General features: G+C 43.9%; 1 protein-coding gene across 1 annotated transcript in view; it reads left to right on the top strand.

Moving 5' to 3' along the window:
- The window catches only part of LOC121287874 (unconventional myosin-VIIa-like), a 217,143-nt gene that overhangs the window by 26,328 nt on the left and 172,786 nt on the right, over positions 1-18,029 (top strand). Inside the window, exons 7-13 of the mRNA XM_041205870.1 lie at positions 1,830-1,943; positions 2,646-2,799; positions 8,142-8,218; positions 9,651-9,770; positions 11,558-11,700; positions 12,930-13,140; positions 16,288-16,423. Coding sequence (XP_041061804.1) covers positions 1,830-1,943; positions 2,646-2,799; positions 8,142-8,218; positions 9,651-9,770; positions 11,558-11,700; positions 12,930-13,140; positions 16,288-16,423 — 955 coding nt within the window. The remainder of the gene's footprint in view (positions 1-1,829; positions 1,944-2,645; positions 2,800-8,141; positions 8,219-9,650; positions 9,771-11,557; positions 11,701-12,929; positions 13,141-16,287; positions 16,424-18,029) is intronic.

Genomic DNA, 18,029 nt, shown 5'->3' with positions numbered 1-18,029 from the left:
TCTCCCTGGGGTGCTACTGAGGCTTCAGAGCTGCCTGCCTGACAACAGTGTTAGGAGTCCACTCATCTGTAATTGGACAGTGAGCCTGTTAGGTGACCTGTGGTAAAATTGCCAAGCTGGTCCCGCTGCTGGCATGTGTTTTTTTTATTTGTCCCCGGGATGTGGGCTTCGCTGGCTGGGCCTGCATTTATTGCCCATCCCGAGTCGTCCATGAGAAGGTGGTGGTGAGCTGCCTTCTTGTGGTCGTGACTCACTTTTTGCCTTATGTTGGAGCCCCTATGGCTATGTAGCATTGCCAACTATAATTAGATGTATTCCTGGGGATTTCATCACACAACTTGCCCCCATGATCCAGCCATTAGTTGCCTAACACATCCATCCTTGTAACGCACTGACTTCCTATGCCAATTGGAAAGCAAAAAGACTCATTATCCAATTGGACGATGGTTGACTGTCAGCCAAACTGCCTTTTTTCTCCATTTTCAACTTTTTTATATCTGGTAAACAGAAAAGTTAAAAGAAAATGACAAAAAAACCCAATCTTCTTTAATGTCCCGATGATTTTTCTCCAGGGTTGCACAAAGCAGTATCCTGGAAATTGATCTTCAATTCCTGGAGACTCCAGGCCAGTCCTGGAGGGTTGGCAACCCTATGCCCCCTCACGATTTTCAGAGATGGAAAATGAAATATTCTAAAGAAACAGAAAAAAATTGCTCCGACACCAATGAGCAAATAAAAAACAGTTCAAGTATTGAGAAACCTCCCCGAAAAGAGGTGTCTAAGATGATTCCTGCCCTCCATTGTCAGCTTGCTTCTGCTCTAGCTGGTGTTTCTTCCTCATTGCCCTGTTGTCCCAACACCCTCCCCAGACTCTTCCTGCTGTTCCTGCAATTTGTGGTCCCCTCGTTTCAGGCCTCTCCTGATTGAAATCTTATTCACTAGTCATCATGACACTTGTAAGCGAGGGCCCATTTTGGACTATCCAAGCTTCAGACTGCTTACTCAATGAGCACACTGGTTCCCATCTGGCCTGTCAACCCTTCTTTTACAAGGGAATTAGCTTGATAAAAAGGAATACTAAACAATTTGGAGATAATCAGGAGAGTGGGATTAGCCTGCAAGGTTCACACGGCAACTAACACCGTACACTTGGGCCAGATGTATGTTCCCTATGTTGGAACATTTATTGATTCTGTATCTTCCCTACAGATTCACCGGAGAGGTGACTGCCATGGGTGTAGCCCATGATCTCTTGGCTGCTTGGAGCCTGGCTTCCATGAGACCTTCCATTTCACAGTTGGACTGGCTTAACATGTAACATGTATTGTGATGCTTGGTTTTCACCTGGTAATATTGTGTGCGCCAGCTGCAAACTCTAGGAGTGGAAGGAAGCTTTTTCTATTCATCCAAGACACTGGGTTATAAGGAGCCACAATGTTGGGGTGTTTGGTAGCGTCCTGCACATTGGGGTATTTGTTCAACTCCTAGATGACCAACTGCCTTGGGACTGCAGAGAGCTGCAATCACAGGTACAGTGGTGTGCTGTATAATGGCTGGATACTGTGAAGTCTGGCATGCAGTGGACATAGCTTATTTTGCCCTCCAATGACTGTTTTTCCTCTGGTTGAGCTAAAGCCTTTGACGGAAATGTTGAGTGGAATAAGTATTCAATGAGGGAATGGCAAGTAGAGACTGCTTGAAGACTGCCATCTTAATGACTAAGCACTTGTACAGCCATATGCTCTAGATTAGTACCTTGACTCTCACCTCCTTTGCTGTAGATTCTTCTATTAATTGCTGTTCTCTGTATTGCTTTCTCTCACTCTCAGGCTCTAGATGAGAGAAACTACCACATATTCTACAGTATGCTGATGGGGATGAAAACAGAGCAGAAGAAACTCCTCAGTTTAGGCACAGCACATGAGTATGACTACCTGACCAAGGTGAGACATATCGTATTAGAACACAACTATGTCTCTCATTACACAAAGCCTTATCACACCAATACAATGATACTGGTTCAGGACCAGCTTCTACACCGATTTGCATGGGTGTATGAGACACATAAGATTTGAAACCTGTTTTGTTATCCCTCCTATTAATTATTTATTGTATCCTAAACTCTGAAGGATCAAAACCTTTATAGCGTGGAATCTTGTGGACAAATTGACCTTGTAATAGGGCAGAAGTCATAGGCTCATTAGAGTGACGGGTCCAATAACAAATTGACCCTTTTACTCAAAGAAAGGAACTCCACCAAAGTTAATTTTCTATTTAAACAGGATTCCTCTAATTTTAATCTTGTTTAAATGTGATTTCTCTGAAATTAATCTGCTGTTTAAATAGCACTCTTCCAAAATCAGATTGTGTCTTGTGTAAATAAGATGACAGATTCTTCTCTTGTTGTTTGATCAATAACATGTAGATGATGAGGCATCCATTTAATATAAATTGTGCAAAATACATATTTGTAACTTTTCGAATGGAACTCCCCATTTGGTCCAGCGACACCAATGGTTGGCTGAAGTTTGTAGGAAGGCAGTTACAAAGCAGTAGAAATCCTCTCTCCTCATTCGCATTATAATATAGTTATTGTTTGGGGCAATCATGTATAAGATCAGTTGTATGTGACTTTGTTCTTACAGGGTAATTGTACAAGTTGTGATGGACACGATGATGTAAAGCACTATGCTGATATTTACTCAGCCATGAAAATCCTGATGTTCTCAGACAGTGAACAGTGGGAAATCAGCAAGCTATTGGCTGCTATTTTGCATCTGGGTAACCTGCATTTCCAAGGTAAAAGCATTAGTACAGAGAGCAGCAGACAATGACTCTATATATTCAGATTAGTAGATAGATAGACTACAATGTAAGAGATTAAACTGATTGTAACCATAGCCACCTATCTGAGTCAGTGAGCTGTATCTCATGAACCTCTTCATAAGGTCCTGGGAGGGAAAAGTTGCTTCAAGAACATCCTCTCTTGTACCTCTGTAAAAATTCAATTTCCCACACTCACCATCCATATAGTCGCTCCAAGGGAAGCTATACTGTATATGGGACTGCTGTAAATGCACTTCATACCAGAGTCTCATAGCCAGAGGTTATCATAGATTTTCGTCAGATGACATTCCAGAGGTGACTCCCACTACCCCACCAAAGTCAATATATCCTTCCTAAGGTGTGATGTCCCAGTGCTCCAGGTGTGGTCTATGAAGACTTTTTTTAGCTGAAGCTGACTTCTACCCTCTTGTATTCTAGTTCCAAATATAAAGTTCCATTTGCCTTTTTTTGATTATTTTCTGTACCTGTTCATATTTTAATGATCTGTCTAGCTGGAAACCAAACTCGATTTAGAATTCAAAATGGTGATATGGAAACTGTTTCTACTTGTATGTCAGCCCAGAATAAGGGGGCATATATGAAGGATATTAGACAATCAAATATGGAGTTGACAAGGATGTGGAATTCGCTGCCACATGAAGTAAATAGCATCAATGTATACCTGCAGGGGAAGGGAAAAACAGGATAGGAAGTCTTCTTCTTCAGTTCTCTGCCCACAGTGCCACGATCTCCAACATGGGTAGAGTAAGGGGGCAAGTCCCGAATCTATCTCAGCTGGAACAAGGATTGAACCCACTACCGTTGGCACCACTCTGGTCCGGCCAATTCAGCCAAACCCCCCTTTCCCCGCAACAAGGAGTCTGAGTTTCACTTTTACATGCATATGTTGTAGGTTGATGGTAGGGGCTCCAATTTATTTTCATCAAATGGCTGACCAGGAATCTCTTCCACTTGGCATTGGTGAATGCTGGAAGGATTTGCAGTTTGGTGCACAACCTGTTTGGCTGCGTTATGAATGCACCTTCCTTGGCCATCAAGACCTGGGTTGGGACATGAAACTGGAGCTTCAGTCTCAGAGGCAGGATGCTATCCATCGCACCCTGAGACCTCCTCTTGGAGGCAGTTTAGGAAGAGATAATTAGAGTTGGAGGAGGCTCATGCAGAACATAATCATTAGCATGGATCAGTTGAGTTGAATGGCTTGTTCCTGTGATGTAGGTTCAATGTAAACCCTCACTGCTGCATTGAAATGTCAACCTGGATCTTGTGCTCACGTCTTTGGAGTTGGGTTTGAATAGGACGGTCAGGTAGTTAAAATGTCAGGGATCGGGGCCCTCACATCACATTCCTGATGCATTTCTGCCCATGGACTTTAACTCCATGTGAAACAGTGTAGGAAAGCCTGGCTCAGCCAGGTGAGGGCCAATTAAGATGCAGAGGTAATGGCCTGTAGGCACTAGGACTCAATCAGAGAATGATTACAACATAAAAGGATGTCCAATTCTCATTCGCCTGCCCTTCTCCATAGCCCTTGAAATTTCTCCCTTCAAGTACTTATCTAATTCCCTTTTGAACACCATGATTGAATCTACCTTGACCACACTGTCAGGTAGTGTATTCCAGAACCTAACTACTCGCTGCATGTGTTTCCTCAAGTCGCCGTTGGTTCTTTTGCTAATCACCTTAAATTGGTGTCTTTTGTGTTTCATATTTAAAGACAGCAGTGCTTCCTCATTGTACATCTTCACTGAACTGCTCTTAAGATGTCTGCTTACAGAGAGTGCCTCATGGCAGCTGTCACCTGACTATGGAAAGCCATTCGGGACATTTAGAACTGATTGCATTTCAAACCCAAACATCTTTTTCCTTGCGGACAAAAGACAAATTTGCATGCATGATCATGTATAACTGTGAGTTGCCCAAGTTACTCACTATACTCCCACTGTTCTCATGTATTAACAACTGCTGTGGTTCCATTGCGGTTCTTGGGGACATGTGGACCTCTGGGATCGGTGGTAGTTCTGTACTTAGTACAGCTGGTGAGATCCCTTCTCCATAACCGCCCGATTGCTATGAAGAAACAGCTTCACCAGTTGTTCATATATGCCTGTGGTTGCGCCAGTATATTTTGTCATGCACTTCCACCTCGTATGATCGAGGTGACATTTTTCTTTGCATGTCCCACATTTCCACATGGGCTAACTCCTGTTGAGAGCATTGAGGGTTTGTACCGTGACTGGCTCCTCATGTTTTCCATGGCTACATATTGCTTCTTCAAGGTGTCTTTCAGGGTCACAACTTCTTTGCATGCCTCTTCTGCTTGCTGTTTTGTCTGGCTGTACATCTCCCGCTTTGATTTGACAACTGTGGAATTGAGGGTCGTTATCTCCTCATGATACCTTTGTGCCATCTATGAAATTTGTTTGTTCAGATCTCACAGAGCTTGGTTCATTGAAGACTTCAGTTTATCATGTGTTTTCAAAGGTATGTACTCAGCTTTAATCTTGCAACGCAGATCTGATGCAAACATTTTCCTGTTGAACTTCTTTATTTACCTTAGGCTCATACATTTCATTGCACTGAATATTGTCTCCCTTGCTCTGGGGTCTTCTGCCTCCCTCGCTCAGGGGTCTTCTGCCTCCCTTGCTCTGGGGTCTTCTGCCTCCCTCGTTCTGGGGTCTTCTGCCTCCCTCGCTCTGGGGTCTTCCGTTGTCCTTTCTCTGTTGGCAAGTTCAGGGTTACCAGTCCAAGCTTTAGACTTGCTTCAGCTGAAATGGGTGACCGTTGCGTCCCATCTGTGATCTGGAACTCTAGATCTTCCTTCTTGCATTGGGTTGTCAGACTAATTTGTCCTCTCGGTATGAGTATCGTGCCGCCATATAGCCTCAATCTTACTTTCGAGGGCTTCATTTTTGGATCGCCACGTTGAGCTACCTTGCGCAGGCCTGGGCACCATGTTGCTTGGTGAATCAGTGTCTATCGGACACTTTTTGGTCCCTTGATATTCTGCTTCTGCGGTATCATTGCAACAGTCACAAACCATTTATCATGTATGGTTTTTCATCAGACTCTTCTGCTGATATCCCTTCAGTTGCCATCTGTATAAGCTTGTTTTGCTTTTTGCTCACCAAACACCTGTGTGTGAATGATTCTGCTTCTTGCAGTTAAAGCACTGCTTTCCCTATGCTGGGCAATCCTTCTTTTCCTTTGTGTGATGTCCTCCTCGGTATTTGCATCCTGCCCTTTGTCTGCAATTTTCTGCCCTTTTGGCCTGGAATGTCTCTGTGTAGTGTATCTCCTGGTCTAGTGGTTACATAGTTACATAGATACACCTCCTGGTCTGATGTTTCAGAACTTCCACATTTTTACACACACTTTCTTCAGTGCCAGTTTCTCCCCTTTCAGTAGACTTGCTCTCACCAAAGGGGCTCAACTCTAAGACTAATTTATCTTTAATCAGATCATCTTTTAGCTGTCCGAATTCACAGGATTCTGCTAGCTGTGTTACTGCAGTTGCATACTGTTCAATGGTCTCATTTTCATCTTGAGCTCTAGTGTTGAATACATAGTGTTCATATGTAACATTAACTCAGCGTTCTAAGTGTTCGTTCAAGGCTTTCAAAATCTCTGCCATCTGTTTACTTTGTTCTTCTGTGCAGCAATTTGTAGCAGTCCCTCCCCAGCAGTGTTAGAAGTATGGTTACTCTTATTGGCTCTGGCTTGTTAATTAAACCTGTTGCAAGTTTGTAGTTTTGCCATTGCAAGTGGAAAAACTGCCAGTTCTGCTGCATATCACTTTTCATTTTGACAGAAGCTGGGAGGGGGAAGTTTACAGCAGCTGTGTCACTCGCCCAGTATTTTACTTGCAACCTTTGGTATGTGTTTGCATTTCCTTGTCCCTTTTCAGCAGCATTTGGCAGAGTTGACATTTCTGTGTGCCTGTCTGAGCTGTCTTCTCTTCAAAAATTCCAGGATTTTTAAAACTCTGTTTCTCTCCACTTCCTGACACTATGTTTTGTGTTTAAAGACAGCAGAGTTCCCTTAGTGTTTCTCATTTTAGGTCTTTATTGAACTGATCTCAAGATGTCTGCTTGCAGAGGCTGCCTCATGGCAGAGATCACCTGACTATGGAAAGCCAGATGGGACATGTAGAACTGATTGCATTTCAAACCCAAATACTCTGTTCTCCATCCTTCCACCAATGGGAGCAGTTTCTCCATATCTACTCTGCCAAGTCCCCTCTATAAAATCCCCTTTCAACTTTCTCATCTCCAAGGAGAACAGCCCTAGCTTCTCCAATCTATTTATGTAACTGAAGTCCCTCATCCCTGGAACCATTCTGGTAATTCTCTTCTGCACACTAAGGCCTTCACATCCTTCATAAAATGTGGTCCCAGAATTGGGGATAATATTCCAGTTGATGCTGAAACAGTGTTTTATAAAGGTTCACCATAACTTCCTTGTTTTTGTACTATGGGAGTACTCGATAACTTTCATGAGGCCCACTTGACAATGAACACGGCAGATAAAACTGGTGGTGATCAGCATTGGGCCAGAAGAGGCCTGGGGAAAGGTTTAGTTTTAAATTTTCTGAAGGTTCCTTGTGGCTCAGAAAGATCATGGGTGCCTGACGAGGGAACCTTGGGCCTCCCATCTCGCTGGCTTTCCCTCAGCTCATCTCCAACCATGACAAGCTGGACTTCCCATTTCTGCACCCCTTCTCCATCCGCCACCCACTTCCTCCTCATTTACTTCTCTGGGGATTGTTCCCTTGGTTCCCTGGAAAGAGAGAAATTTCCAAACCCTTGACATTTTTTTTGGGAGTCTTATGCCTGGCCATTTCATTTCCTGTAGGGTGTCAATTGTCCATACTCTACTCAGAACTCAGTCGTGGCAGAAGACAGCCAGGAGGACAGAGGAAAAGCTTTGGCGATGTTCTCACAGCATCCTTGAAGAGGTCAAACATACTCTCCAACTCATGGGTGACCAGATGAATTGGAGAAGGTTTATTTGGGAATGCACAAAACAGATTAAGAGACTTGATCACGCATGGGCAGAGGCAAAGCCATCAAAGTCATCATCCATCTATCCAACCCTCCAAGCACCACCTGCCCTGCCTGTGGCAGAGTCTACAGGTCACACATTGGATTTATTAGCCATCTCAGAACTCATCGAACCAGAATGGAAGCAAGTTGCCCTCGATCCTGAGGGAGGTGCTGTAGACTTGATGGGAATTTTTTTTGAGAATTTATTATTGTTGCTTATTCTGTATTGACCTTCGTATTCCCTTACAGCTGCTGTGTATAATAATTTGGATTGCTGTGAGCTTTTGGAGTCAAGTCATCTCTCCATGGCAACAAAGTTGCTTGAGGTAAATAAAACTCTCCTCATTAAATTTGTCATGTGACTTAATGATAGAACTTCCATAGTCAATAGTGTCAATCATGGTATGGTGAGATGTTGTTTGGGAAGGTAATGGAGACAGGAAAGAAATGGCATTGGTTCCAATCTTCAGAGAGGCACCCAGCTTTACTATCTCCCCAACTCCTGAATGTTTTCAGGTCCCAGAGTATCTGTTCAAATGGAATCAATGGACTGAAATTAGAGGCAGGGTTTGCTCTGTCCTTTTAAGTACCACCTTGTCCTACAAAAGTACGAATTTTATGGGCAAGCAAAGACCAACTGGTGCTGGACACCACAATGGTTAGACCAACAATGGTTATACAGTTCACCCTACATCCTCCCCACCCCAACAAATAAAAGAAAACAAAATCCCAGGGCCAATAAAGGGCAAACTCTGGAAAATTTCTCCTTGACTCTGTCAGGTGATCAAAAAGCCAGTCCAGGAGAATATATTGCTCAAGGCCCTCGCAAGGGCAATGAGGGATGTGTAATAAATTCTGGCCTAGCCAGCAATGCCCACAGTCCATGAATGAATTAAAAAATGCAGCCAATGAATAAGTGTTGAGATGTTAGGAGCTGTAAGAGTTAAGGACTGTAACCCAGGTTTTCTTTTAAGGCTGGTCTCTAGATTCACCTTTTCAAATGTTAATGCAACAGCAGATATCGTTTTCATTGCTGGTATTATCATGTGCCAGGCTGCATTATGGGTATCCATGTGAATCTGGGAAAGATGGGGTTAAGCATTAGCCTCAGTCATAGTTTATCAGGATGACTGGGTACTCACTGTGCCATGCATAAATTGCTGATCAAATGGCTGTAGTGAAATACTGGCTAGCCTTACCTTGACTGACCTTCTCAGATCATTAACCTTTTTTCTCATCTGTACCCACAACCTTGGCTGATTGATTCAGGGTGCTCTGTATTCATCACCTCATACCCAGCAGAGTGTAAGGTTTCTTTGTGGGATATTACCCTGGGATCCAACCAGGCCGACCATCCCTCCCTGGAGCTTTTATTGAATCATTTCCAAAACAGCATCAGAAATTGGAAGCACTTGGCAGAATTTTTCACCCAGCCAAGTAGTAATTTAAGAAGCAGCAGCAGCTTTAAGACATTATAACAAATCCCTGCACTGTCCTTTCCCCTTTCTCCGTTTCCCACTGGCAGATCCTTTCAGGACCACTACCTGAATACTTGATGAGGTTGACCTTGAGAAATCCTCTGGCCTTGCCTGAGGAATAGTTCAGTGAGCACTCAGCTAGCTGCTGTCAAGAGAATTCATCCTCATCCCTCTGATGTGGGTCAATGATGAGATCTGACTATACCTTTTGAATGTGTACTGACTGGCTGTCTTCCTCGTTTGAGGTGCATGAATAACTTGGTGTCTCGCTATGCTGTAGGTGAGTTCACTGAAGCTGGAAGATGCAATGATTCACAGATCCATCTTAATCAGAGGGGAGAGTGTATCTACTCCAGTGAGTAAAGCACAGGCAGCTGGTAGTCGGGATGCACTAGTGAAGGTGAGACAATAAAGGGACAAGTTGTACCTGTTAATGTTAATGTCATTGTTCCAAGCTAATAAATTAACAATCACCCTAACCATAGGAGCTAACAGTAAGATACATTTCTCTTTTTCTCCTTCATTCTTCTCCCATTTCTCCCTCTTTCCATGCTGAAGCTGTTGATTCCTTACCAAAGTAGCATTCCACATCCGCTGGTCAACCATGTGCCCTTTCTTACCAAATGCAAGCTGGCTGTTTCACCGTGATGGCTATCACACCTGCGTCCTAGCCACATATGATCACATGCACACTTCCAGTGGTTCCAGGACAGTGATCAAGAGTTGTCTTTTCCCCTATGTCCTAGCATAGGAACAGGAATGGGCTATTTGACCTCTCAAGCCTGTTCTGCCATTCAATGAGATCACGGCTAATGTGTGACTTAGCTCTGCCTTAGTTCCATATTCCCTAACACCTTTGGTTAACAGAAATCTATCAATCTCAGGTTTGAAGTCAGCAATTAATCTTGCATCAACCGCTATTTCTGGAAGAGAGTTCCAAACATCTACCACCCTTTGTGTGCAGATGTATTTCCTACTTTCACTCCTGATTGGAAGAATAAAAAGCGATTTATTATTTAAATGGAGAGAAACTTCAGAATGCTTTAGTGCAGAGGGATCTGGGTGTCCTTGTGCATGAATCTCTGAAAACTAGTATGCAGGTACAGCAGGTAATAAGGAAGGCAAATGGAATTTTGGCATTTATTGCTAAAGGAATAGAGTATAAAAATAGGGAAGTGTTGTTGCAACTGTACAAGGCAAAGGTGAGACCGCACCTGGAGTGCACCGTTTTGGTCCCCTTACTTGAGGAAGGATGCAGTTGCACTGGAGGCGGTTCAGAGGAGGTTCACTAGATTGATTCCAGAGATGCGGGGCTTGTCTTATGAGGAGAGATTGAGCAGTTTAGGCCTATACTCGCTAGAGTTTAGAAGGATGAGAGGAGAGCTAATTGAGGTATATAAGATGCTAAAGGGGATAGACAAAGTAGACGTGGAGTGGATGTTTCCCCTTCTGGGGCATTCTAGAATGAGAGGCCATAGTTTTAGGCTAAGGGATGGTAGATTTAAATCAGAAATAAGGAGGAATTACTTTTCTCAAAGGGTTTTAATCTGTGGAATACACTACTTCAGAGTGCAGTGGATGCCGGGTTGCTGAATACATTTAAGGAGGAGATAGACAGATTTTTAATTAGTAATGGGTTGAAAGGTTATTGGGAGAGGGCGGGAAATTGGAGTTGAGGCCGAAATGAGATCGGCAAAGATCGTATTGAATGGCGGGGCAGGCTTGAAGGACTGAATTGCCTACTCCTGCTCCTAGTTCTTATGTTCTTATGTCACTCTATCCTTAATTACAAACTCTAGTCATTTCCTGACGATAGATATTAGGCTAACTGGTTTATAATTCCTTGGATACCCCCTCTCATTTGTTTTGAAGTGGCTGAGTGATGTGTGCAATTTTCCAATCTGAAGGAACGGTTCCCGAATTGAGAGAACTTTGAAAGATTATCGATAGGGCATCTGCAATATTCTTACCCACTTCCGATAAAACCCGATCCCATCCCGATTTCGTCCTTTCGCTTCGGCCCTTGCCATGACCACAGCCTAGCTGCTGGGGTTGGGGGTCATCTTGTCATTTGTCATGGGTTCCTACTGGGGTGATAACCAGTCATGTATTTAATAGATTGTCTTTGCCTTGCAACCTCCAAATGCATGTCCAATATAACAGCACATTTCTGAATGTTTTAATCAGGGGATATATGACCATCTCTTTGTGTGGATTGTGAATAAAATTAACACTGTGATCAACACAGTCACTGTCAACAATCCAGGAAAGGCTTGCAGCTCTATTGGGTTGCTGGATATCTTTGGCTTTGAGAACTTCAATTCAAACAGGTAACCAGTTCCTTTTCAATATTTGACATGAGGCAGATACTTGTTTTGTTTTATGTTTCATGCAGTTACATATGTAAGGGTCCGACGCCTGTTGAGGCAGCCACCAGGAATAATTTTCAGGCATCTTTAAGATGTTGGTCCTTGAATTTTGTCCTTGATACATCTGTCCTATGACAGAAGGGGTGCAATGGGGCCCAATTCCTGACCCACGTAATTTACTATAAACAGAAAATGTGCATCTGTAGCTCAAGAATACAGCAGTACAAAACAACAAGACGAGGAATTGGTTTGAACAGAAAGGTTTTATAGATATTAAGGGAACCTGCTCCATTGTGGAAAGTAAAATGCCTGCATTTACATAGTCTTTCTTCATGTGCTCAGGATGTCCCAACATGCTTTACAGCCAATGAAGTATCTGTGAAGCGTAATGGTGCTTGTAATATAGGAAATGCGGCAGCCAATTTACGCACAAGATTCCGCAAACAACGATGTGATAACAGCCAGATAACCTGTTTTACCCTCCGTTTGGTGATTTTGATTGCGGGATAAGCATTAGGTCAGAACTCCAGGGGCAACTTCCCTGTTTTTCATCAAAGTGTGCCATGGGATTTGTTTTTGTGCACCTGAGAAGGCTGATGGGGTCTCTGTTTAACGTCACATCCGAGAGGCAGCACTTCCGATAGTGTAGCACTCCCTCAGTACTGCACTGGGTGTGTCAGCCTGGATTTTATATTCAAGTCTCTGGAGTGGAACTTGAACTCACAGCCCCATTGCATCATGGGTGAGAAAGCTACCAATTGAGCCAGGAATCCGTCCAAATTTCAAATTCCAAATTCTGTTTTCTTTTTAACTGCATTCTGGAGAATGGTGAGTTCTATCAGGACATTACAGCCACATCCCTGGGATGTTGTCTATGGTGGGGCAATTTAATTTCAATCCAGGATCAAGAGGTCAAAGTGCAGTATCAAATCCACTGCCTACAGAGAGAGAAGATGCTCATGACCTTTAAGTTAGGCTGGACTTCCTGGGGTTAGGGAGATGACAGGAAAGTTTCCAGCACAGTATCAGCTAGAATGAAATGCTCTTCAGATTCTTTGCAATGGTTTAAAACTGTTTTTGTGATCTTCAGTTCTGAAAATGGCTCCACCTTTGGGCACTGCCATAGATGTTGCTGATGGATGGTGATGGTCATTGGTAGCTTTCTCACAGACAATGTCCCTTCTTTTCAGCTTTGAGCAGCTGTGCATCAACTTTGCCAATGAGCACTTACAGCAATTCTTTGTGAGCTGCATCTTCAAACAGGAGCAGGAGGAATACATTCAGGAGAACATTGAATGGCAGCACATTGAATTCACTGACAACCAGAAGGCACTAGATACACTTGCAGTCAAACCAATGAGTATCATCTCCCTCATTGACGAAGAGAGCAAGTTTCCAAAGGTAAGCTGCTCTACCGGTCCCTCTGCCTGTTAGCTGGAGGGTGTTTCCTCATGTGGGGGAGACTAAAACTAGGGAACATTCATTCTTTTTAGCCATTATCCACAAAGGACCATGCACATCTCTTTTCTTTTGAGAGGCAATTGTTTATGTATAGCTTGAGGGGCACCACTCCACAAGCATGGGCAAGCTGAGGAAACAGGAACTCCATGAACTCCATGAACTACCACAGCTAGTATGGGGATTGAACCCATTCCATTGGCATCATACGCGAGCCATCTAGCTAACTGACCTCCACAAAGCTAGGGGACATAGTTTAAGACTAAGAGGTCTACCGTTTAAGATGGAGATGATGAGAATTTTTTTCTCTCAGAGGGTTGTTAGTCTGTGGAATCCTCTTCCCCGGAAAGCAGTGGAGGCTGGGCCTTTAAATTTATTCAAGGCTGAGTTAGATAAGTTTTTGATAGATAAAGGAATCAAAGGTTATGGAGGCTGACAGAAGGGTGGGACTGAGACCATAGCCAGATCAACCATGATCATATTGAATGGCAGAACAGGCTCAAAGGGCTGAATGGCCTAATCTTGCACCTGTTCTTATGTTAACTTAAACACTATTCGCACAGAGACACACATTGAGGGGAGACCACCCTACCTGAGCTGTAGAACATTTTGAGGTTAATTTTCTCTTCACTGCCTGGGTGGTAAGTAATCTAGCTGACCAGATCGCCCAACTCTGTATAACCCACCTGCTACAGAACAAACCGCTCTAGAACCCAACTGCCAAAGAACCACCCACAAATTACTTCCCCCTGTTCTAGAACCCACCTGCCATAGAGACTGCCCGCTCTAGAACCAACCCACTAAAGAACCTGCCCACGAATGACCCACCAGCTCTTGAACACGCCCACAATAGAACTCACCCACCAGAGAACCCCCACAGAAACCTGACTACACTAGAATCTGCCTGCCACCAAACCCACCTGATCTAGAATCTTCCCACTGCAGAACCAGGCCACCCTAGAATCTGCCAAACCCACCCGCTCTAGAACCTGCATGCTGTAGAACCTGCCCAGATTTTCATCCCGTTCAAATCAATGGAATAAAAATGTGGGTGTTTTTGTGCAGGCATTCAATCAACTCCAGCAGATCACCAGTAAAGGCCGGGGGAGGGTATTTTCTTCCAAATCACTATCCGGGCAGTGAAGTTAAAAATTACCCCCATCACTACACATGCTGCCATTAATCACCAGTGGAGGGCAGGAGAGAGTAACAGATTAAACAAGTCAAAGCCCTGCGAGATGAGAGATTTGAAATCCAACAAAACAATATCATTTCCTCCTGAGATAAAAACAAAAAACTGCGGATGCTGGAAATCCAAAACAAAAACAGAAATACCTGGAAAAACTCAGCAGGTCTGGCAGCATCGGCGGAGAAGAGCAAAGTTGACGTTTCGAGTCCTCATGACCCTTCATGAAGGGTCATGAGGACTCGAAATGTCAACTTTGCTCTTCTCCAACGATGCTGCCAGACCCGCTGAGTCATTTTCTCCTGAGAGCTGCCCTGCAGGTTGCTGAGTGAAAGGCCCGTCAGACAAGTCATTCCCTTTAAGCAACTTTACCAAACTCACTGTGCAGTGACAGCCGGTGTAGAATATTATGTGTAGATGGAAGTGCCAGAATACTGAGAGGCCACTTGTCTCATCCAGCACTGATCTCATTGAATCACAACCTCATTTCATTCAGGGCTAGAAAAAAAATTAGAAATGCTTTGAATTTCCTGTGCCACTGAGTCTATCCTGGCCAATTGAGAGGAGCAATACACCACACTTAGTCAGCTTGCAATGCAGCGCTATGTGGGGCAAATGATGGATGCCTGCTCGTGATGGCATCATTGTCCTTTCTGGTTTCCATCTGCCCGGTGAAGCAACAAATTACTTAGGGTAAATGTTAGAAGCTTTTATTAAAGACATCAGAGCAGGGCACTTGGAAAAATTCAGGATAATCAGGCAGAGTCAACATGGTTTTGTGAAAGGGAAATCATGTTTAACCAATTTATTGGGGTTCTTTGAAGAAGTAACACGCTCTGGATAAAGGGGAACTAGCGGATGTACTGTACTTAGATTTCCAGAAGTTATTTGATAAGGTGCCACATCATAGGTTATTGAGAAAAACAAAAGCTCGTGGTGCAGTGGGTAACATATTAGCATTGTTGGAAGATTGGCTAGCTAACAGGATAGAAAGACAGGTTAACAAAGCATCTGGATTCTAAGATTTATTAAGATTCTAATTACTGAAGCCAAGGAGTTATGCTAAGCCTTTATAAAACACTGGTTCAGCCCCAGCTGGAGTATTGTGTCTAATTCTGGGCGCCGCACTTTAGGAAGGAGGTGAAAGCTTTGTAGTGAGTACAGTAGAGATCTAACTAGAATGATTCCAGGGATGAGGATTATAGTTTTGTGAGTAGACTGGAGAAGTTGTTCTCCTTAGAGTAGGGAAGGCTAAGAGGAGGTTATATACAGCTTGTTTAAAATCAGGAAAGGTTTTGATAGATAAATAAAAATAAATTGTTTCCAGTGGCTGAAGGGCCGATAAGCAGAGGGCACAGATTTAAGGTGGTTGGCAAAAGATCCAAAGGCGACATGAGGAAAATCCTTTTAACCCAACAAACAGGTGGTTAGGATTTGGAATGCACTCCCTGATAAGGGTACAGGTTTAACAATAACCTTCAAAAGGGAATTTGATGAGTACTTGAAGGAGAAAAAAATAGCAGATATGGGGAAAGAGTGGGGGAGTCGAACTAACTAGATTACCCTTTGAAAGAGACAATACAGACTCGATGGGCTCAATGGCCTCTTGCTGTGCTGTACTATTTTGTGATTCTTTGATTCTGTCAGAATAGGATTCTATAAGAACATGAAATTCTTTCCAGGGTCCTGATCAGTATTTATCCCTCAGTCAGCATAATTAAATAACTGATGATCTGGCCATTATCACATTGCTGTTTGTGGGATCTTGCTGTGCTGCTGCATGTCCTACATTGCAACAGCAACTACACTTCAGAAAAGTACTCCATTGACCGTAAAGGATTTTGGAATACCTTGAGGCCTTGAAAGCCACTACATAAATCCAAGTCTTTTTTTCTTTTCCGCAGGGTACTGACACCACATTGTTAAACAAGCTGAATAATCACCACAGCAAGAGTATGATCTACGTCCCTCCCATGAGCTCTCATGATACCACGTTTGGCATCACTCACTTTGCAGGAGTGGTTTACTACGAGTCTAAAGGTACCTATCAAATCTATTTTCACTGGGTGGCAGCTAATAGCTGCCCTAAGTTAATACGAAGCTGGGAGAATTGTGGGTGGTCAGACACTTCTCGAGCTTCAAGAGCTAAAGGATTGGAAAATAAGCCACCAGCAGGTTCACTAAAGTCCTTCATAGAAGGAAAGCTGCTGTCCTCACCCAAACTGGTCTGTGTGTAACTCCGCTACCACGCCAATCCGGCTCACACTGAGGTAGCCCAGCAAGCTACTCAGATCCCTTCTCAGGGAAACTTTGGATGGTCAATAAATGCCAACATTGCCAGCAATGCTCACATCATGAGAATTTTCCTTTAAACGTCTTCTTGAGACAGAAAAATAGGAGCTAAACAACTTGGGGCACATGAGTTTAATTCCCAAGTTGTAAATCCAAATTTAGTAAATTTATGGGGTAGCATCCTTAAAAGGTACTAAATTATTGTACAAATCCCTAACTGGCTTATTGATGTGCTTCAGGGATGAGAACCTATCATCCTTACCTAGCCTGACCTAAACGTGACTCTGGTCCCACACCAAGTGGTTAACTCAATGAGGCGATCAAGCAGTCACTGAAGGAGAAGCCCCATCATCACTTTCTCAGGGCAACAGAGAATGGGCAATGAACAGCAGCCACAGCATCAACTATATCCTGGGAACAAATGTTTCTCCAGTTCCTGTGTCTAGTCAATGCTAATGGGCTGACTCCAGACATGGCTCCATCCTTTGGGATCTAAGCAGCATTGACAGGTCTGATGGTGCAAATAAACATAGCCACAAGCATCAGAGTACTATGGAGTACTATAATACTATAAAGGGTGTGTGGAAATTCAAGAGCTCCAACGAGTGTGAAGAAATTGGGAGACACAGGTAAAGTTTGGCTTATACAAGTTTCAGTCATTTGCTAAGAAAGTTGAGACAACTGACCAGAAGCTCACACACTAAAAAGGATGGATAACTTGACCTCAACTTCAAATATGAAGGCTGACCTTCAGGGCAAACCGAGAAATATCTTAGTTTCAGGTATTGGAAGCTGACAAGCCTACCTGATCTCCAGCTACTAGATGCCTGAGCCTACCTAAGCATAAGGTAGTGGAAGCCTAGGCCTGCCTAAGCACCAGATACTGAGACCCTGGGCCTATATCTGAGCCCCAGGTACGGGAAGCCTGGGCCTATACCTGGGCCCCAAGTATGGGAAGCCTGGGCCTATACCTGGGCCCCAGGTACAGGAAGCCTGGGCCTATACTTTTCGCCCCAGGTACAGGAAGCCTGGGCCTATACTTTTCGCCCCAGGTACAGGAAGCCTGGGCCTATACTTTTCGCCCCAGGTACAGGAAGCCTGGGCCTATACTTGAGCACCAGGTACGGGAAGCCTGGGCCTATACTTTTCGCCCCAGGTACAGGAAGCCTGGGCCTATACTTGAGCACCAGGCACAGGAAGCCTGGGCCTATACTTGAGCACCGGGCACGGGAAGCCTGGGCCTATACTTGAGCACCGGGCACGGGAAGCCTGGGCCTATACTTGAACACCAGGCACGGGAAGCCTGGGCCTATACCTGAACACCAGGTACTGGAAGCCTGGGCCTATACCTGGG

Source organism: Carcharodon carcharias, chromosome 2 (genome assembly GCF_017639515.1).
Source record: "Carcharodon carcharias isolate sCarCar2 chromosome 2, sCarCar2.pri, whole genome shotgun sequence".
In the NCBI taxonomy this organism is placed as follows: domain Eukaryota; kingdom Metazoa; phylum Chordata; class Chondrichthyes; order Lamniformes; family Lamnidae; genus Carcharodon; species Carcharodon carcharias.
Note: the sequence above shows the minus strand (reverse complement) of the source record. Positions and strands in the feature narration are given on the sequence as shown.